This window comes from Anopheles coustani, chromosome 3, assembly GCF_943734705.1.
Source record: "Anopheles coustani chromosome 3, idAnoCousDA_361_x.2, whole genome shotgun sequence".
Taxonomy (NCBI): domain Eukaryota; kingdom Metazoa; phylum Arthropoda; class Insecta; order Diptera; family Culicidae; genus Anopheles; species Anopheles coustani.
In genome coordinates, this window is record NC_071288.1 from 86,270,762 (window position 1) to 86,292,341 (window position 21,580).

Consider the following 21,580-nt stretch of genomic DNA (forward strand, 5'->3'; position numbering starts at 1 on the left):
ATAAATATAAAAAGAAAAAACCCGAGGGGCACCTCCTTTCACCTACTGGTGGTTTGTCTTGGTACAGAAAAATATAAACTCTCGTACAAAACGTATGACTTACCCGGGTAGGCGGTTGTAGATTTAAGGGGTATAAATTGAAAAATGGTGTAAAAAATACTTAGAATAAAAATAAAAAGTCGGTTTTCGGCAGAATGATAGAGAACATGTTGCTTGAGGCATTCCAGGAATTTCGAGTCGATATAACTGTTCAATTCGAAGTAATTGCAAAATAAAAGCGCAAAACTTACCCAGGTAGGCGGTTGTAGATCTGAAGGTTAAATGTGTTCAACGGTATACAAAGTTTAAGTTGGGCTGAATTTAAAAAGTATTTATTTTCACTGGTAGTTTTTGAGTAACTTATTGTATCTGTTAAGAGTGATTGTACTGTTTTATATTTCGACTATTATTATGTATGTATATCAATGACTCAACATCCCCCAATGAAAAACTCTAGATTTTTCTACAGTTTTTTTTAAAGAATTACAAAATACACGCAAAAAACTAACAAAATTCCACAAACACATCATTAAAGTGAACTAATATTCCATTTTTATTTCATCGCTAGGCGTGTTCTATATTTCGATCGTACAAATAACGTTATACCAGGAATTAGATTAGATTTAAAAGAAACATAGGTTATAAAACATGCCTTTCGCGAAAAAAGACACAACGCACAAAAAACTATACCACAGCATTTGGGGATGGGGATGTGAGTAGGAAACGACATAATGCACCTAAAAGCCTACACCGTTTCCAAGCGCCCCGAGCAACAGGAGCAGTGTTGCACGCCACTACCGTACGGAATATTGGCCTCCTTGATGTCGGTCAAAAGCGAAAGGATGCGACCGGCCGTTTCATTCGCTTTGATTTGCACCTTTGGTAACAAGGGAGAGTGGTGACAGTCGTCCCCGTTTGTGTGCTGCTGTGATGCTGTCGTACCATCCAATGGACCATTTGGACTCGGTGTGCCACCGGCGGGACTAGGATTGCCTGCGAAGGGATGACCTTCAGGCGAATGTACCATATGTGCACTACCAGCCGGTGAGCGGAGTTCGTCCGTTCCACCGCCCTGTTCAAGCACCAATCGATGGACGAGATAGTTAAGCTCCTTCAGCTTCAGCTTCATCATTTCCCGATCGTCGGCCAGCTGCTGCAGCTGCAAATCCCGTTCCATATCCTTTTGCTTCAGAAGCCTCCGCTGCTGCTGGTAGAGTGTGATGTATTCGCCGATGGTTTCCGTTTCACCCTGCAACTGTAGCACCAGATGTTCGAGTCGCTGCTTTTCCTCCGTTAGTTCGGCCACCTCCAGCATGGTTCGTTTGAAGCGTTGCTGTAATTTTTCCATCGCTTCCATCGTCGGTATGCTGCTTACGATCGATGACTGGCGATCGAAGGCGTTCGGTTCGGGCCCGTTCGTGGTGGTTCTATCCTGCTGGAATCTATTCAACGCCTTCAGCAATTCTTCCTTTTCCTGGCGAAGGGTTTCAATTTCGTGCTGAAGATGATTGCTGGTCTCACAAGCCGCCGGCTCCGATATCTCCCCATTTACCGTGACCTTCTGTTCATCGGCGACTGTTCGTAACTGCCGCTGGAGATCCTCTACCGTGCGCTTGTGGCTTTCTAGTTCCCGCTGCAACGTAGATGCATCGTTCGAACGGGACTCGTAGTAGCGCAGACGATCAATCTCTTGGTTCTGCTGGTAGATTTGTTTGTTTAGTTCGGTATTTTCGTGTGCCAACCGAATCATTTCCTCGTCCTTGTAGTGTAGCTTCTCCCGTATGGCCGCCAGTTCCGCTTCCAGGTTACCATAGTTTGCTTTCATTTCCTTGCCCAGATGCAGCTCCGTTTGAAGCTTATCGGTGAGGTTTAGTTTATCGTTGCTCTACGGAGAGTTTCAAGATCGATTAAAATCCACGTACTCTATTTTCTCCCATCATAATCATTTTATACCCAAACTTACAATCTGTACGAAAGCACGTTGCATTTCTTCGAGCTGGGACTTAAGTTCCTGGTTCTGCGTGACGGCACGGGATGCACCCACCTTTCCGCTTTCAATTTCCGCCAACAGCTTCGCCACGTCAGGTTTGTCCAGCTGAAGACGATCCACCGTTAGCTGTAAGGTCGCTATTTGCTCTTCATACTGATTTAGTTTAGCTTCGAAATCGGTTTCCTGTTCTTTCTGTTGTGAAGCATCCTGAGTCTACAGAAAAGAAGAATGTACATTTTTAATTGCACAAGCAATGCAAAAGATTCGATCACTATGTTTGACGAAATAAATGTTATTGTTTTTATAATAATTGTTGTGTTGAACAATATCGAACAATATTCAACAACATAAGATATTAGGTCAAGCATTACATTTTATATACAGGGTTGCGTGAGAAATGTTTGCAGTATATTTAAATATTATTTTTCATCTTTGCGTACCAATATTTATATAAATTTGACAGAACTGGAAAGGTTTTTCTTTTAGGTATGAGAAAAAATACCTAGGGATAGACGAAACGATGGTGAAACGATAAAATGCCAGGGCCAACCGTTTGCTCTCTTAGTTCGATATTGTTGTGTTTAGTAATCCCTGGATAATTTTTACTTGATACTTAGTACGATGACCTTTCTAGTGCCGTCATATTGATGTGAATATTGTGACGAAAAAATGGCTAACTATAGTGTATTGACAAATAATTCCAAACAGTGTAGCATGTCGGTGCGAGGTCAACGAAAACTGGAGGTTAATAAAAACGCCTACCTTCAAATACTCGTTCTCATGTTCCAGCTCGGTGCACCTTTTTTGAAGCGCCTCTAGTTCTCGCTTGGTGTTTTCTTGCTCCTCTCTAGTTGCTGTCCCTGTTATAGGTGTTCCTGTAGCTTCCTGCTGAACAGTCTGCTGTTTGAGCATTTGCTGCTGTATCTGACGCTCTAGCTCGTTCGCGAACCGTACTGCCGACTCTTCGCTCTTTGCCAGCCGATTGTTCTCGTCCGTCAGCTCCTGAATCTTCTCCGCTAGGTTACCGATTTCCTTATTCAGATGTAACACATAGTTTTGGTATTGCTGGTTACTCTGGTCGCGCTCGGCACCGATCTGCTTCACAACCTCTTGAAGGTCCTTGATTTGTTGGGCCTTGATGAGGGTTTGCTGCGTGAGTGATTCGATCTTTGCGTTGTAATCCTGCCCATCGTCCGTGGTCAGCTGATCAATGCGCACCCTTGCCAGCCCGAGCTCGGAACGCGTCTGCTCGAGTGCTTGCTGCACCGTTTGATACTCTTCGTTGCGTACCGTTAGCTTCTGCCGTAGCTCGGCCAGGTCTTCCTGCAAATCCTCGTAAAGCTTCCGGAAGCGATCGGCTTCCCGCTGATATTCGCCGACCTGGGAGGTGATCGTTTGCTCCAGCTGTTCATACCGCTGACCGTGGCTTTTTGAGTCGGCCAACTCGTGTTCTAGTTTTTGCACTAGCGCGTTCGTTTCCTTCAGACGATCTTGCAGATCCTCGTTTTCGGCCGCCCGCTCCATCACCAGCGACTGGGACTTGGCCAGCGATGCCGTTAGTTCGGCTTTCTCGCCGACCAACACGCCGACGGCTTGGATTTGCATTTGCAGCTGTTCCTGCAGCGGACCCAGTTCGACCGTGACGCGAGTTTTGTTCTCCAGCCGCAGCTTTTCGATCTCAATCTTCAGCTCGTCCACCAACGACTGATGGTTACGTAGCCGGAGCCGTAATTCATCATTTTCCAGCTTTTCTGCGTTCAGCTGCCGACCCAAATCGGCCTTCTCCGATTCCAGCTCCAGGATTGTATTCTGCGGTCCGAGGTCGGCATTCGCGTTGGCGATTAAATTTCCAATCTCTTCCGAAATTTTGTTTATGTTAAACACATTCACATCAACTGGTGGTTCGACATGCCGGGGTTCCAGCACCGGTTGCGCAATTGGCACTGGTGGCTCGGATGGTGCCGGCTGTGGTTCTATGTGCCCGAAAAAATCGGAGCCTCCGGCTGGGAAGCGCGTGTCCGAGAATGGATTGCTTTCGTTGGCAAAATAGTTTGAAATGGAAACGATCGACCGCCCGTCTGTTTGTGGTTTTTGTGTGTCGAATATGGCGGAGGAGAAGTAATTGCTATTGAAGTCATCGTGTCGTGCCGTGCTTGGTTCGATAACACTGTTGGAATTCACGGTAGGTTGTGCCGGTGCGGACGTTTGTTCCACCGTCGCAGAACACTCAGACGAAGGTGGTGGCGATAAGGACTGTGATGTGGTGTCAACCGGGCCTGTAACGTCGGGAGTGTAAGATTCACTGAACAGCTCGGCCGTATGATTCCCTTCATGCTCACGATCCTTGTGCCGAGCTTGGTACTGTTTTAGCTGCAACGAAACCAACGGAACAATAAAGTAATCTAATGGGTAGATGACGTGTCAGGCTGTTTGCGTTTGTTGCCATTCTGTCAGAGAACACACGACAAGTACGTGTCAGCCGAGAAAACTATTGTATCTCAACACCACGACGTAGAATTCTAGCCCCCGCATGTATACCGATTTCAACAAGGCGGTGTTATGCTTCGGAAACAGTTTTCACTAGCAAACTAGTGCCCTAAACGATGTGTTTACCTTTTTTCTAGCAGCAGCAATTTTCTCTGCCTTGTCTGCCATGTTAACCTCGAACAACAACAGAAAGGTTACTTGCGAACCAAAACTTCAAGGTTGGCTCAGATAGAGCGGTGTGACAGAAAGCATAGCGCCATCTTGGATGGGCTCATTTGTGATACCAAAACACTCGATGATAGACAAGGAATTAATTCGATTCCAACAGCAAACAACAGTTGGGTAAACTCATAATGGTGGATCAACAAAATTAGAATTTTAAGAGCGCTTCAATTCACAAACAAAGTAAAACCATAAAATCTGATGCAATGTTGGTCTCAACAGTTGCTTTACCTTGGGTAAATGATACTCGCGCTGGCAACACTGTTGCCAACAGACTGTCAAAACTGGATGGCTCATAAAAACTAGTGATGGGGAAACTGAATCCCTACAGGGATTCGAGTCTTTCGATTCAAATCCATTCTTAGATCCGGATCTTCAAATCCGTGAATGTGCATGGAGCAGAGTTGGATGCGATTGTTCTGGAGAGTATTGCCCCAATGCCCCCTCTCGTTTGATGATTTCCCGGTTGACAGAAATTGACATTGTTGCTGGTACTATGTAGTTCCAGCAAGACTCCCAGCAATCTGCCATGGAAAAACTTGCTGGTACTACATGACAGCTGCAAAAAATTTGAATTTTTGTCAACCGGGTTATATTTAATATCGCAAGATACTTTCATCCCTCTCGAACCTATGTAGGGGTAAGCGGTGAGAATCATCATCATCATCATCATCATGTAAACAAATCAATGTCGGTCTGGAAATTGTTGATCCAAATCTGTATCCTCAGAATCCGATTCAGAATCCGGTAAAAATGGTCTGGTCCTGATGAAATGGGTTTGGTTGGGTAGAACAACTCGGATAATGGACATTCTACTATATTTGTTTGTAAAAAAATAGGTTCCAGGAATTTTTCTAGAGCCTAACTTGCGAATCGCGCATAAAACTCAATCTATGTCCATAGGACATTCTACCCAGCGTTCGATTTGAGTGAACTGAAATCAATTATATTGTCTCTAGATCGACTCGTTATGTGACTAATTCGACTCAAATCATTGTGAGTCGATTCAAACAGTTTAGTAATCCAATCAAATCTTTAGAATCTTTCAGATGGGATTCGAATCTTTAGAATCCGTCAAATGGGATTCGAATCTTTAGAATCCGTCTAGGGATCGAATCTTCGAATCTTCTGCCAACACTAAACTGGATGGCTCATAAAAACACACGAGAAAGAAGTTCCTCGCAAAGTGTACGTAGATGTTGGCCGCCTGGTCCGGTATACTGTGCAGAAAACGGGAGCAAATGAAAAGCCGGAACGTACCATCCACCGTGCATCGTCTGTACTCTAGTAAAACTTAGTATCGCCTTCCTCCCGTAGGCAAACGGTTTCCGATTACAACCTTTGTGCTTGTGCGACCGTTTGTGTGGATGATGCAATGTGTACGATTGAGCTTTAAACTCTGTGCCCGGATGATTCCCCGGATAAAAGGAAAAGAACGCAAATAGTGCCCCGAATAGCCGAGGGTCTTTGCGTGAATCACCGTCCATCTGGCAGGACACCTGGTTCACTGACCGTGTTTAATATTGGCGATGATAACGAGTTTCCGACGGCTTGTACCACGTCGCACTCCACGAGGAGAAATCCCTGTCATCGTAACTGCGACGGTATATTGAGACCAACCATCACAATCCGCCTCAAGAGGCAACTTTGAGTAAGTTTTACCAAGCCCCCCCTCAAGACACGACGAGCGTTCCGCAGTTGGATCGCTGCACACCGCGTGTATGTGAAGTGAAATTATGTAATTTTATATTGCCCTCTTTTTTTGCTCTCGTTCTCTGCAAGCGATAGTCAGCTGGCCAGCAAGAAGTTGAATGAACGCAACGCACCGCGGATGCCGGCGGTAGTGTAGTGCGCCATTTTACCGCGAGTCATGGTGAGGGGATGGCGTAAAAACAACGCGCTGCATCAGATAGTGCAATCGCAGCATCGAACGCAGCAGCCTGTGAAAATTCTATGTTAGTGACGCAGTACCGTAAACGGATGTAGCGAAGCCCTCCGTAGGCTTATGCATTGCGTGCAATGTTGAATTGATTGGTTTATCCTGCATTGGAAGATCGGTTTCATGCACACAGTTACTCAGCCTCACATCGCAGCTCGACAAAGTGTATCGAAATAAGTTTCCTCGACGGTTCGGTCGTACCACGATAATAAGGGCGTCTTCAGGATTGTTGGCCTCTCCTTTGTACCACCATTGTAGCCCAATTAAGGTATTCGAGCATGTACAAGGATTAAGTGTCTATGTGACCAAAGTGGGCGGTAAATAATAGTGATCGGAATCAGAACCAACAACGGCCAAATTGCGCAACTTGTTTTGTCGCCGTAGAGCGCTCCGTCCGACCGGTGTGGTGTGTGTAGTTCGAAATACTTGCATGCATTATTGCAATCGGTGCGCCTGCTAGTAAACCGTTGGGATAATGCCGACCGGAAGAAGATCGCGCAAGAAGTTTTATCAGGCCGAATGTGTGCTGTGCATGGAGTGGCTGACGATAGACGAACGGGGTGGTCCCAGCGTTGGTGCTAACAGTGATTCTACCCGTTACAACAGCAACGGTCAACACAGTGTTGCGGTGTGAGCTATATAAAGAGAGTGAAGTGAAAAAAAGAAAACAAGTTTCGTGATTATATTTTTATCGCATTTCAAGTGTAAACAAAGCGTGTGAAATTCGGCGGAGGTGTAGTATATCTACCTACCCCGCGATCAGCATGACGGCATCGGCCAGTGTCGAGTCGTTGTTTCCCTCTACGCCGGAGCAGCAGCACAACAATCACAACCACTACCACCACCAGCATCCGTCGGCATCAACACCAACGGCAAGCACATCACAGCAACCGGTGCGAAGATCGCAACCGCTGAATTCACTGTCATCACCGAAAGTATCCACCATGTCCGGTGGTTTTTCGCAGCAGCATCCGGCGCTGATGGTGGGCTCCCAAAAGCCACCACGGTCGTCTGTTGGAGGGGCATCGGTGGCCGCCGGAACTGGTGGGCGGGCCGGTGCGAAACAGTCCGATCGCCGGAGCGCCTCCACCACGTTACCGTCCCGCGTATCGCAAATGTACTACAAACATGGACTATTTCTGTCCAGCTATCCCACGACCGCCACCAGCATTGCTCTTGCCATCATCATCTTTTGCTGGTAAGTGCAATTGAGGCGGCTAGGGTGGGTTGGTGAATCGGAGGAGAACGAAGAACCTGAAATGTTTATTTCTACCATTCGATTTACAATTTGTTGCTTGTTGGTTGCCGGTCGAATGTTAATTTGCGTTATAAACGAGTTTGTTTAAACTATGTATTCCCTAGATCAGGGGTCGACAAACCTCTTCTGGGAAACTCGCGCATTGGAGAAAACTTCTAATCACTAAGAACAGAATTTATCGAAGTTTTTTTATTTTTGATTACGTTGTGACTAATGAAATAAAAACTATATGCTGTTGCGAAACTACAAGATTACCGTATTATGCTAAAGAGACGAGTGAGATCCACACACTTAAAATTTTTGCCTTAAAATCACAAATTGATACGAACATTATCTTATTTTTTTAAGGGTAACGATGTTTGAACCTTATGGAACAATGGTAGAATAGAGAAAATTGATTTCAATTTTTGTTGGTTGATTTGTCCATTACCGTTTTATTTGTTATGCTAGTAAATCATCTCAAATTCGATACCATTGTTGTGTTCAAATGCAGATTTATTTGTATCTGTTCTGTATTCTATCTCTTTAAATTTTATCGCAAATAATTTCTTTCATATGAAGAAAATTTATTTTATATTTTCGGTGGTTCCTTTCAAAACAGCCCAGGTTTTTCTTCTTTTGATTCTGAAAGAGTTGGATACAAAATTCATGTGGTTGTTGAACCACACATCTTTACAATGATTTGCCGTATGCTACAAGCCCAACGATATTTTCCAAATTAATCCCACCATGGATTTCTGTTAGGAAGACTGTTATTTGTTTGTCGTTCTTAGGGAGGATTGAAACCATCCTGCAATGTAATATGAACTTTATAGGTGTCTTGCAGTCGTGATTCCCAGTTTCCACCAGCAGCTCTCTATCGCAGCTGGTCTCTTATCAGAAACATACACCCAGTCGGTATCACTGCTGTTTGTTTCGTTGGTCGGACTGGCCGCGTGGAACTGACACAAGCACCCTGCCGTTTCCATTTATTATATTTACGCTTTGATTGCACACGTCAAACGCGCTGACATTCGAAAGATGCAAATTGCACACGCGTCGTTGCACCTGCGATTTTCTTTACGCAGAAGGAAAGCTTGGACGAAAAAAGGTGTGCCCATTGCGGGGGGGTGATTATATTTGCATAATTTCTTTAATGGTCATCCCGACGGCAAAGCCGAAATGGGTGACATTATATGATGGATGCGAATATGACCATTTACTCAAACAAAGTTTGTCATTTCACAGGGTTTGGAAATTATGTTTGATGAATTGGACAAGGAATCTTCCTACCATTTAATTTCCTACCATTTTAACGTTATAAACAAATACTCTATGCACTTGCCGATGGCCGAGCAAAATATTCAGTTCGAAACATAAGCGCTATAATAGCTCAAATATTGAGCCAAAATTATTTTTAATCAGTGCAGATTAGATTAGAATATGGTTTCCCGGGAGTAGCTTCATTCAGTCCAATCGCTCTCAAACCGGTTGAACCTTGCTTGCTGATAACGCTTGTTTTGGAGTTGGGTTTGAAAGCAAACTTTAGTACTTGCAGCACTATATATAACATAGCCTTTGAAACACGTGCTCGCTGACTCGAGATGATGCTAACAACATCATCGTGGATGATTCAAAACGTTTTCATTCCAGTCTTTGGAAGGTTTTCCATTTATCGTTATCATGCCCAACTCATCTGGCAAATTGATGCTAAAATCTTTCGCTTGACCATGACCATGATCGAGTACACACTTACACACCCTCAGCGATATTTGCAGCTAGAGCTTAAGCGTATCAATATTCGAAAAATGGCCAAGATAAGCTTTATCTTTTTCCTTCGTTTTCTCAAAGGAAACTTTACCTGCCACATCTTATCGTATGTCACCCTTTACAATGTTGTATCTTCCTTTTGACCACGGTGATGATTCAGTTGCCGGTGTTACGTCAAAGCGTTGGATAGAGACACACACAAAATTTATATTTTCAGCGTGATTTGCATTTCTTATTCGACGTCACAGAAGCAGACTTACTGTTAGCTCCTAATGTGCAGTCACAGCATCACCAAAATTAAATTTATTTTGTTTCATATTTTTTGAGGATAAAGTAATTTAAATGCCTTTGGCATTCCATGTTTCACACATCAAAGATTGAAGCGTTTTGCATGAGAATGTTAATTATCACAATGTCTATACTCACCGGTCACGACGATTGTACAGTTCATTTTGAGAAGATACAACACTTCTAGTAAAAATATTTCGTATGGAAATAAATTATTCTGTTTATTTATTTGGTTCAGCGTCTGGAACCACGAGATAACAATACAGGCTTTGCCAGCCAACTTTGCCTCGAAAGCGAGTGATTTTGTCTCTAACACACGTTATTTTGAAATAGTTCATCAACTGTTGTCTCTAAAGCAACTGGTATTGAAATAGCTCATTGACAGTTGTCTCTAACGCATCTCATTTTGTCTCTAACTCATCTGACTATGCCTCTAACGGAGGAAAGGATAAAAATAAGGAAAAACCAAAGTAATTGTGGTTATGATACATTGTAAGATTCCAAGAACAATAAACATTATTATTTTCAATATTTCACAATGCATAGTTGATACGTACGCAGGCACGTATAAAAATTAAACGCAAAATTGTTCAAAAATACATAAGAATAGCTTTGAAGCATACCAACATGATAATGTTTATTGTTCTTGGAGTCTTACAATGTATCATAACCATAATTACTTTGGTTTTTCCTTATTTTTCGGCTTGAGTGGGTTGCCTGCGTTATAGACATAGTCAGATGAGTTGGAGACAAAATGAGATGCGTTAGAGGCAACTGTCAATGAGCTATTTCAATACCAGTTGCTTTAGAGATAACAGTTGATGAGCTATTTCAATCATCGGTGGGTTAGAGCTGACCATAGGTGGCAAACCATGTAAACATCATGTGGAGTTCAACCTAAATAAACAAGAAAATAAATTAAAGGTTGAATCAAAATTGAACCTACAATTGAAGCTACAAGAAATATTAAAAATATTTTTCACTTTTTTAAATGCTTTTGTGTCCATGTTTTCGGCACAACATAGAATCGCACTCTATATGTTTGTGTTGCCCGTCTTTTCTAGCTACCCACTGCTGAATATTCCTCTCCCGGGAACGATACCGACCAAAGTTATTTTTCCGCACACGGAAAGCATCAGCGAAAACCTTCACCTCACCAACGCGAACCTCTCGAGCGAGTTCTACAATCCGTTCAGCTTTTCCGGTGGGAACATGTTTAACATCTACAACATCAGCATGGAGACACCGTTCCCCTGGGCCCGAATAGACCCGCTGCTGTACGTGCAGCAAGTAATCATGCGTACAAGTGTCGTGCCCTGGGAGGATGATCTGCTGCTGACCGATGCGTTCCGTGGCCCGCTGTATGAGGTGTTCAAGCTGGTTGAGATCATCCGCAACCACGAGGATAAAAGGTAGCTTATGGTTTAGCTTACTTTACGCTTGATACAGGAACTAATGTTCAATGAATGTTCTTCCTTTTTTCAGCAAAGTAACCCTAGGCCACCTTTGTCTGCACGTGGAAAATGTGAAACGTTCATCCCAGCAGGCGTTGTTTCCCGAGTACAACTGCTTGCTGCTCTCTCCGGCCAACCTTTGGCAGCAAAATATGCAAAACTTTAACAAGGATAGCAACCTTTTGAATACAATCTTCGTTAACCATGTACGTATATTTAAATACAAAATGCAAAATTCAAGTTCTGAATTGAGATCCTTGTAGATTATAGAAATCGATTTGCAAATAATGCAACATATTGCATACAATGTTATGTTCTAAACAAGCCATGGCAAGGGTTCCGTTTAAACATCGAACAAGCATGAAAAGTCATACAAATGTAATTTGTGGTCAGGTCAATAGACAATTGTTTATATTGAATCATTATTAATTATAATCATCATTATTTGCCAAAAATTTAGCCAAATTGGCCAACTTAAATTTGGTGTTAGTTTCATTCCTTTTTAATTTGTGCTTGTAATTTCATGCCTATCATGACAATTTTCCTCGTCACTTAGAGCTAAATGTGTGATACAACATTGTTGTATTATTCTTTTTTATGTGCTAAAAGTCTTTTATTTTAACGGAATCTTATTTGTTTGTTAAAAAAAAATACACTGATAAGATTAACTGGTATCTTCAGAAACAATCTTACTTCTATGTGCCAAACAAAAGTCGGAATTTTATAATTCGTAACAACCAGTACTTTCATTTATATAGTTTATTTGTATCTTTCACAGAACTTACAAAAGTCCAAGGTATCCAACGCGGAAATGTTATTTGGTATTCCACTACGGGACACCGGTGTTAAACGATATCCAATGCGAACGCGACCACGGATCATTCAGTACGCGGTCACGTTGATTCTGCGTGAGAATAACCCGGCCTACATCGAGTCGTTACGGTCGAAACTGGTACGGGCGTATCCGCTGCATCAGAAGAACGTAGTCGAGCCGGAAGATGGGACGGATGGCGATGGCGAGGCTGTAACGGAGACGAGCGCCAAAGAGCAGCCCATGGGACAGCAGTCAATCATGTATATTTTCTATCCGGGCGAGTTCAACTGGAAAGAGGTTTTGCCGCAGTGTGTCGCATTCGTGTTGCTTTTCATCTACGTATACTTTTCGGTGCGCAAAATAGAAGCGATCCGATCACGGCTGATGCTAGCGTCCTGCGCCGTACTGACCGTCCTTGGCAGCTTGCTGATGTCGCTGGGGTTGTGTTTCTTCTTCGGGCTAACTATCAGCTTTCAATCGAAAGGCGTATATCCGTATCTGGTCATTCTGGTGGGATTAGAGAACGTGCTCGTTATCACCAAGAGTATCCTCACGACGGACAACAATCTCGACGTGAAAATACGGGTGGCGCAGGGATTGAGCCGCGAGGGTTGGTCGATCACGAAGAATCTTCTCACGGAGATCACGATCCTGACCGGCGGTTTGGCGACGTTCGTGCCAGTAATACAGGAGTTCTGCATATTCGCCATGGTCGGGCTCGTGTCAGACTTCTTACTGCAGATGCTTTTCTTTGCAACCGTGTTGGCATTGGACATCAAGCGAGTCGAGTACAGTACCGAAGTACGACGTTTGCCCAAGATGCTGTACTTTAATAGCGAGTTTCGACGTGGCGCAGGAAACGTCACGGTATCCGGTTCAACGCTAGAGACCCGAAACGGGGCCGTCGGTTCGATCAACCGGTCCCGGTCGCACCCGAAGCTGACGGGGTTGGATCAAGCGACGGGACATCAGAAGAGCGCGGCAAGCCTCAGCGGAGGTACAGGTAGTGGGAAGGACGCCAAAATCCCGAAACGTTTGCGCATCGTCAACTTTTGGGCGCGGACGAGATTCTTTCAGCGAGGTTTCATGATTTGGATGGTGCTGTGGATCTCGAACATTATCTACAACGCGGGTCTCATCGAGGAACTGTTCGTGATTGACAAGAACATGACGGCGTACGGCGATATATCTTCCGTGGGGCTAGATAATACTGTTTCTCGGTTTGAACTTTCGCCCGGTAGCCACGAACCGCATGAGGTAAGCTCCGAATCAGTGAGTGCATTGGACATGGATCGTTTGAACTTCCAAAAGCTTCCCGATGGATTGCAAGTCGGGGGTGGGGCCACTCCGGCCCTGAACGTGACGGAACAGTTAAATCGGCTTAAACATCCCGACTACGAGACGGTGTATCAGCTGTCCAACTTCCACTGGTCGTCGATACTGAAGCAGTACAATGTGTCCCTCAGTGGACGGTACGTGACCATACTGCCACCGATTAAACTATCTCACGCCGTAAGCCCGCAGACGGCTCTGCAGTTGCGTAATGTTGACGAGAAGGCGCCGCACCACTTCCAGTGGAAGGCACTCGCGGTCGCATTGGATCCGCTAGACTTTAACGATGCCGATACGGGCGATGGATCACCCGTACCGATCGGAAACGCACCGTTTTACCCGAAAACACCGATGGAAATTCTGCTCACCTGCATGTTGCTTGCCGTGAGCACATTCGTCCTAACGTACACGATGATCGTGCTGTATCGGTGCGTCTGTACGCGCAACTACGCTGAATGGAGGGCTAGCTGGCACGAGAGCGACAGCGAAACGGACGCCAGCAGACCGGAACAGTGTCTGCTGGAAGGCGTCCCGATTCAGGTAAACGGCCACGCGCACCGAATTGAGTGTTTGGTCACCGACGGCAACATGATCGCTAGCTCGTGCCTCCAGGGACAGGTCAAAATCTGGGATGTAACCAATGGGGAGCAGATGGCGGAAATTGACCGCTGGCGGTACTTTGAGATGCAACAACGACGGGGCAGCACCGCATCGCCACAGACGCTACCACCCTCCCCCTCCGACACAACAGTTCCGTCCGGTGTGCTTTTGCGTAACGATGAGGCCAATTCGATTACAGGCATGCAGGAAGCATTCCTCGCCACCACGGACACCACTACAGCATCGACCACCAGTTCGCCACCCATCGGGGCATCCTTTAAGCTGAAGAAGAAACTTCACTTCAATTTCTCCAACACTAAAGAAACTTCCGCTGATGGAAAAGTAGTTTCCGATTCCAAACTATTCGACTTTCAGGCACAGTATGAACGTTTCTTCACACCATGCCCGGCGGTGCAACGATCCTTGAGTAACGATACCACCCCGGTAAGCACCGGTGGTAGTGATCTCCGAAATCGTTTCGCACCGAATGGATCGCATTTGCCAGGGACAACAGCTGCCACGGGCTCCTCGGAACAGAACAATCATTGGAAAGCACGACCAACAGTGCTATCGAACGAATGTCCACGACCACCCGGACCTCCGAGTCCCAATCAACAACTACAACAACAACAGCATCAGCAGCATCAAGTATCGCCTATATGGTGTTTAGACTTTCTAGACAATCTCATCGTGATCGGGTGTGCAGACGGTCGATTAGAATTTTGGGAAGGAAGTAGCGGTAATTTTAAGGTAAGTCTTATGCCATATATGTATGTGTTAACAATTTGATCAAGCAAAATGGGCATGTCGTGTGTTGTTTTAGAAAAAAAGGCGGGCAATCCGTACTATTATAGTTTTCCTCGAAATTCTGATGAAGACGATGTAATAAATTCACTAGATATTTTTCCAAAGTTAAGGTTTACAATACATTTTGCACTGTTAAAAACCGAAGGACCTGTTCGTTCGGTCAGGTTCCTATTTCAGTCAGGGACCGCAAGACATTTAATCTTCAAATGATGGAAAGATACAAAATTTAAATCCTTAGTTATCATTTAGAAACAACATTTCGACACATTCAGGGCATGAATTTATTTTACCGTGGCATTAACATTTTCATTCATTACTTGTTTCATACACAGTGCATCTACGAGGCAGAAAATTCACACAACAACGGTGTGACCAACATCAAACTGACCGGCGATCGCGTTATAGCGGCCCGGCTGAGCGGTCGAATCGACTTCTTCCGCCTTGAAACGTACACCCAGGGAAGGCAGATCGACTGGGGCTTCACTTCGGCATATCGGAGAAGTATGTAAAGTGGTTGAGCTGATGAGAGAGAAAACTAACGACTATCTGTTTGATGCATCAACAGCTCACATGCGAACAGGATCCGCTGGAAGTTTAAGCTCTTTTCAAGCAGCCATGACGCCTAGCGGGACTGCTGGGAGTTATCAGCAACACGGAACCGCAGACTCGGAAGAGCTGCGGTGTATACTGGAGTTTCAGCAGCAGGGACATCAGCAGCCAGTAACGTGCCTGGAGGTAGCCGGGAACACCGTGATGACCGGGAGTCAGGATCATACGCTGAAGGTGTTCCGTGTAGACAATCACCAGCTACTGTACACGCTGCACTCTCACTGCGGACCGATAACGTGCCTATTCATCGACCACTGGCAGTCGGGGATGGCCGGATCCGGCTCGCAGGACGGATTGCTATGCGTTTGGGACCTGACCACAGGTACGAGTGAACATATTGCGAAGATGTTTCTCTGTTCCTTATCGCGTTTTGTTTGCTACACCATTTTCAGGTGCTTGTATGTACAAAATACAGGCCCACGACGATTCGATCGTGGCGCTGGCCGGTTCACCCAGTTATGTAATATCGCTGGGATTGGACGAGCGGATACGTGTGTGGGATCGATTCCAAGGCCATCCACTCAACACCATCACCGTGAGCCATGCGTACTCGGCGCTGGTCATGCTCACGCCTTCCCTGCTTGTCACCGGAAAGCCAGGTAAAAAACCTAGGATTATCGAGGAGTATCTTTATTTTCGATTTAAAAAAATTCCCAGCAAATATAATGAAAATGTTTACATTTGTTCTATACAATTCTGTTTAGGATTCAAATCTCTGTGGCGACTAATAACTCATTTTTCACGTTTGAAATCGCAAATGAGTAACTAAAAGATTCGAATCATCGTTCAGTCTGTTAAAAATCTCAACAATTCAAAAAATGTTATAATTATCACAAATAGATAGTATACAATAAGTTACAGAGTTAGGGTATTCTAATGCATTAAGAATAATCAATAGTCAAAGCCATTCAAGGCAACATGTAAAAAATAGCAAGATGACTTTTTTTACTTTTTGACTAAAATAATGTTTGATTTATTTCTCCACAGGGGCACTAGTCGTATGGGATGCCCGAAGCGGCGAGGTTGCCCGAGAGGTCAAGCTGGACTGCTCCAATATGCAGCTTTGTCCAAAGATCATGCTGCCGGCGTGCGGTTCGGTGATATGCGACTACGGCAACCAGATGCGTGTTGTGCGGTTTCCACTCGTTGCGGCTGATAAATGCGACTAATTTACCCGCCTCAGCAAAGCTGTCGATCCAATTCATCAACTGATAGCTTCGTTTAGGGCACAATTTTTGACCACCTTCCTAAGGAAGCTTATTGGAAAGAAGAGAAAACATGCGGGGCAACACTTCTCAATGCGAGCAAATTCCGTGTGCGGCTCTCTAAACAAACCTATGTTCCTTTTCAAGCCTAAATCCTGCAGATTTCCGTGTGTTGCGTTAATGTTTTATATCCGTACGACAAGCTAAGTTTGCCCAGATATATCTTTACCGTGGTCGGTTTTGCTGTGTTTCGTGTTCTACGTGTTTACTCAGTCCAAGTGAGAATAATTAAATTGAACGCTCGATATAGTTGGGCACCTTCTTGAGTGTCCTCGTTTGAAAGCTTGTAATACAGTGTTAACTTATCGATACCTATTTAAGACATCAAATATCCTTCCCTGTGGGATCAATATCGGAAGGGGTAGGAGTGCAGCTTTTCAAACCGTTCCAAAGCAACGCCCTTTTTTGTGTTTATTTTAAATTCGAACTATTCAAACAGCTCAAACACCCACGCTTTAAGTGTATCACCTGATATTCTGATTTCCTATGTGGTTTCAATTATTTAAGTGTAGATTGTAAGGTTATACATGTAAGGATATTTTTGAGCACAAGCACCCATAAAGCATGTAAGAGCTATCCATCCCACACAATCGACGAACAATCGTGATTCCAATTGCATTGCTCGAACGATCCCTTATGACACGCCGTGTCGTACAATAGGTTTTTGCGCGTGCACCAGCCTATCGCTAACTGATACTAAACCAAATCAAAGCAAAACAAAAAAACATTGTAACAAGATCGTGATAAAATAAGATGCCTTCTGACACCGGCGCGTTCCTCGCACATGCATGGAATATCATGGAACAGCGCAATCCTAACTGGAATCATTAAAAATCAACTACAAAATATGGCTAAAGGTGGGCACATGCACATGCGCTGCGACGCGTTGGCAACTGTCTCATTTTCTCAGTGATCATGCTCAAAGCAACTATTTATGTTTGAAAGAATGTCGCGAAAGAGTGTCCAACGGTTGTGACGGGTGTGTCAATCGGAATGAACGTGAGGATCGAAACTGTTTGATATACATGTATGGAAAAGCAATAAAACTAAAGTTCATGCAAATATGGGCACACTTGAACAACTAATTAAAAAAAATGTGAACTAGCGATCGGTACGACAAAAACAAACAAACCAAACACGCGCGATACAAACGAGAGATTAGCACTATTTTCATTAAATTATTAAAACGCCTCGTATTAAGTAGTAGATCTGTGTAGACGCGTAACTAACCCAAACACAAATCACTGACACGTAACCGCAGATGCTGTTAAAGGCTAACACAACCAAACACCAACGAACATATACGTTTGAAAAAAGGACATGCAGAATAAACAACTATAGTTGAAAAAATGGCAATGTTCTAATATGAGAGAATAAAAGAATACATTGAACAATTCGATTGTGTGATTATCTTTAATAGAGTTTAAATAATTGGTCATGATTGTAATGATGACACAAACCTTCTAGATGAAAATATTCCTGGGTTATATTGCTGGAATGAGACGCGTGAAGTGTTTTTTATTGAGTTGCTTTTTTCTTTTTTTCGCTTCCGTAATTTAATAACCCCTAATCTTTTACTCTATTAGTCCTTATCAAATGCCGCTTTCATAAGGAGAAAAAATAATTAAAGCTATGGGAAACGATTAACCGGTTTTGCTCATGGCTTGCGATAGCGTGCAAAGTTTTTGCCTAGCTGTTTAACTATAGTATAATAATTTAATATTTTCGATCGCTAAAATAGCCTTTTTTTAACCTAGGAATTTAACATCAAATTCAAAAACACAATATGCTGACCGAGCGGAACGGTGACCCAATGCCGGAAAGGTTAATTACTAAGGTCTACGATTTCAATCGGGACGGGGTTAATATAATGGAATGTTTTCATAGTATGTAGTTTCTCATCGAACTCGTCGTTTCTTCGCACATCACGTGGTAAACTTAAAAAAACATTGCTCCTTTCCATGGTTTTCGGCTTAATTGATAATTATAATTATTGGTTTAAACCACCCCAAGAAAAAAATTTTTTTTTATTAATTTATTAAGTAATGCGATATCAATAATGATCAATAATAGAATAATCAGTCTTTCGATGATTTTTATTAGTCATATACATTTTTTTGTCTATATTGATGATTTTTCTAGCAAATTATCGACGCAAACACTAAACCAGAAAGGGACAGATACTACTATAAGCTCATACACGAATTGTATTTGCATTTTATGCATTCCTAAGTGCAGTTTGGATCGAGTACATTCTTTCACGTGCAATTAATAATATGGTATCCACCAGTAAGGGTCTCGAAACCTTTCAAATTGTGTAATGAATTGATGAGATAGGCAAAGGCAAATTTGCTGACTTGAATTGATAAACAATAACAATATTTTATCACGTTTTGTATTGGATGTTGTAGTTAGATTATTGCTGTATTTTGCAACACATCGAGGAAATGAGTAATTTCTTTATTTTTAGAAACTTATTTTGGTCACTTATTCATTTCGGTTAGGAATGTAGGAATCTGAGCAAAAGCAAAAAAACTTTAGTAAGCATTTATCCTCGGAAATGGTTCACTCCATTAAAATGAGGGCTTGGGAAAGGGTTTGAGTTTCAAACTCGTTAGGAACTATTGTGATTTGGTTAGCACCGGCATAATACTTCCATAACTGCAACCACGACCTTCGTAGCAGTTGAAATGATTGAAGTTAATTTAATTAATCACTTCATCATGCATGAGAAAATGTGATGCTACCCTCATTAGGAGTTAGGAAAAATGTCATCGATGGGGTTCAACTACAGGAAAACCAACGCCCATGCAAAGTAACTATTATGCTGAATCTATTAATTGATTGTTCGTAAATTTATTGTTATGATTTATTTTTCACGTTCTTGCACTATTCCTTTTACATGCAACATTTTTAATGTTTGGTGTTTGTGAACTTTTTGGGTTGAAAAAATAAGCGATTACTTGGGATTGTTGGTAGAGAGCTGCTTGGATTTGCTAAAGCAAATAAATAACTTTTTTAATTTCTAGTTATCAAGTTCATCAAGCGCCATCTAGTGTTTTTTTTTACTCCCCGTAGTCATTTTCATTGGATATGAATGTGACTATTTTCCCACTCTAGGTCGTTGCGCCAAGAAGAAGAATTTTTTACTCTATTTCTTACGTTCTTTTAACATAGGGTAAAAGTCTCATAAGCCTTTAACGGCTAGACATGATCCACAAGGTCGTAACGCCAAGAAGAAGAAATTCTTACTCCATTTCTTACGTGTTTTCCTTTTAATTATGTTAAAGTTATCGTTGGATCTTGGAAATTGACAATAAAAGGGAAAAACGCAAAAATATTTTGAATGTCGTTATAAATTTCCGGTCGTAACGGTCGTTATAAATTTCAATAATTTGAACAATTATTAGAGTTTTCCGATCAAAATGATAAACTGGCAACACGGTCGCGGTATGCCGCGCCCTACGCGTTGCTAGGCAACGGGAGCGAGCAGGACGGGTGCCTTAAGCAATCGGTAGTTGGAAAATCCATAAGCTGAAACGCTACGAATTGGTAGTTTTTATTTGGATTTACTTTTTATTTTACTGCACTGATTAACGTCGTTGAATATTCTTTCAATAACGTGAACAATATTCTCTTTAAATTGGCTGATTTTCTCGAAACAGCTTTACGTTTCGTTTACCCTCGCATCGTGTCGCGTTATACGCACACGACGACACCACCGCCCCTACCACTACACCGGCAGACCATCCGAGATGGTACATGAGTGTGTGTGCATTGTACGTGTGCGATTGGATTATGTTTTAATAAAAGTGACGCTGAAAAGCGTCGTTGTTGGCCATCCCTTTTTAACGCCCGTTCTATCTCGTACCGATTTTCTCCACCTTTGCTGCACACTACGGCGGCAGACACGAGTGTGCGGAGTTTTTCCATCGCACTCGATCGCAGTCTTTGTATTCCGTTGGCAACGGCAGCAGCATCAGCAGCAGCACTCGCGTTTCGCAGCAGCAGTAGCATCAGCGATTTCATAGTAGCAAGTTCGAAGCAGCTTCGGTCGCAGCAGAGAAAGAAGGTGGTGTAGTTGAATAAATCATTTCCAGTGTGATAGTTTTCAGGCTTTTAGCCTCTTGCCTACGAATTCACATCGGGCAGCAGTTTTCCGTTGGTGGATTTTGCTCCTTTCAGTAGCCTTGCGTGTGCTGCCATACCAGTCCTGGTGTTACAAAAGTGTACCGATGCAAGCGACGCGCGCGCTTGCTTTTCTTCTTGCAGTCGGCGGAAGGATTTGATGGTTTAGCTACCGTTGGAAAGAGTTTCCCGTTTATTTGAATCAATCATACTAGTGACAAAGGAACAGAAATATTCCCGTAGGATCGTGCATTGTTTGATCGCCTGGGACGGCACAGTGCGAATAACATTTGTAAGCGAACAGTGCAAGCTAATTAGAAGCGCGCATAAAATTTGAACATGATCCCATTCAATCATAGCACTCTTCTTGAGGCTTTTTTCGTGCACGCGTGTGTTGTGTGTGTGCCTGATATAGAAAGCGAAGTACAGTTTTCCGAATTTAAGGAGATAAAGGAAGGAAAACAGAACAACGAATATATTGGTGTACCGAAGAAATCAAGCATTTTGTGCAAACACAGGTCGAAACGAGTTCAACTATCAAGGAACCCTATCCCTTGCTATCCTCCCGCTGCTTTGCGCCCTGCGTGCCCTGGAAAGGA

The 21,580-nt window shown here is 43.3% G+C and overlaps 2 protein-coding genes across 3 annotated transcripts; one reads left to right on the plus strand and one right to left on the minus strand.

Annotated features, from left to right (window-relative positions):
- Positions 1-574: 574 nt before the first annotated feature.
- Positions 575-4,687, minus strand: LOC131259186 (golgin subfamily A member 2). Its single transcript, XM_058260625.1, has 4 exons — positions 4,643-4,687; positions 2,792-4,399; positions 2,003-2,242; positions 575-1,924 (listed from the first exon to the last, which is right to left on the minus strand). The coding sequence occupies exons 1-4, from the start codon at positions 4,682-4,684 to the stop codon at positions 785-787; spliced, it is 3,030 nt and encodes a 1,009-aa protein (XP_058116608.1). The 5' UTR covers positions 4,685-4,687; the 3' UTR covers positions 575-784.
- Positions 4,688-6,909: 2,222 nt separating this feature from the next.
- On the plus strand, positions 6,910-18,239 carry LOC131259184 (sterol regulatory element-binding protein cleavage-activating protein). Of its 2 annotated transcripts, XM_058260623.1 has the most exons (10): positions 6,910-7,875; positions 11,037-11,387; positions 11,458-11,632; positions 12,205-12,408; positions 12,460-14,243; positions 14,778-14,922; positions 15,312-15,480; positions 15,545-15,910; positions 15,981-16,187; positions 16,576-18,239. In XM_058260623.1, exons 1-10 carry the CDS (start codon positions 7,442-7,444, stop codon positions 16,755-16,757), a joined length of 4,017 nt encoding a protein of 1,338 aa, XP_058116606.1. In that variant the 5' UTR covers positions 6,910-7,441; the 3' UTR covers positions 16,758-18,239. The 2 variants fall into 2 exon arrangements, with proteins under 2 accessions (XP_058116606.1, XP_058116605.1); XM_058260622.1 differs by having other exon boundaries at positions 11,037-11,384; positions 12,205-14,922.
- The last annotated feature ends 3,341 nt before the right edge of the window (positions 18,240-21,580 follow it).

What these genes read in the sequence shown, in the direction of transcription:
- LOC131259186 (XM_058260625.1), bottom strand. Translation starts at nt 4,684, where the DNA reads ATGGCAGACAAGGCAGAGAAAATTGCTGCTGCTAGAAAAAAG. An exon ending in ATGAGAACGAGTATTTGAAG is followed by an intron (nt 2,243 to 2,791) that starts GTAGGCGTTTTT and finishes TCTTTTCTGTAG; the next exon opens with ACTCAGGATGCTTCACAACA. An exon ending in AACGTGCTTTCGTACAGATT is followed by an intron (nt 1,925 to 2,002) that starts GTAAGTTTGGGT and finishes AACTCTCCGTAG; the next exon opens with AGCAACGATAAACTAAACCT.
- LOC131259184 (XM_058260622.1), top strand. Translation starts at nt 7,442, where the DNA reads ATGACGGCATCGGCCAGTGTCGAGTCGTTGTTTCCCTCTACGCCGGAG. An exon ending in GAAGTAGCGGTAATTTTAAG is followed by an intron (nt 14,923 to 15,311) that starts GTAAGTCTTATG and finishes TTTCATACACAG; the next exon opens with TGCATCTACGAGGCAGAAAA. An exon ending in CGTTTGGGACCTGACCACAG is followed by an intron (nt 15,911 to 15,980) that starts GTACGAGTGAAC and finishes CACCATTTTCAG; the next exon opens with GTGCTTGTATGTACAAAATA.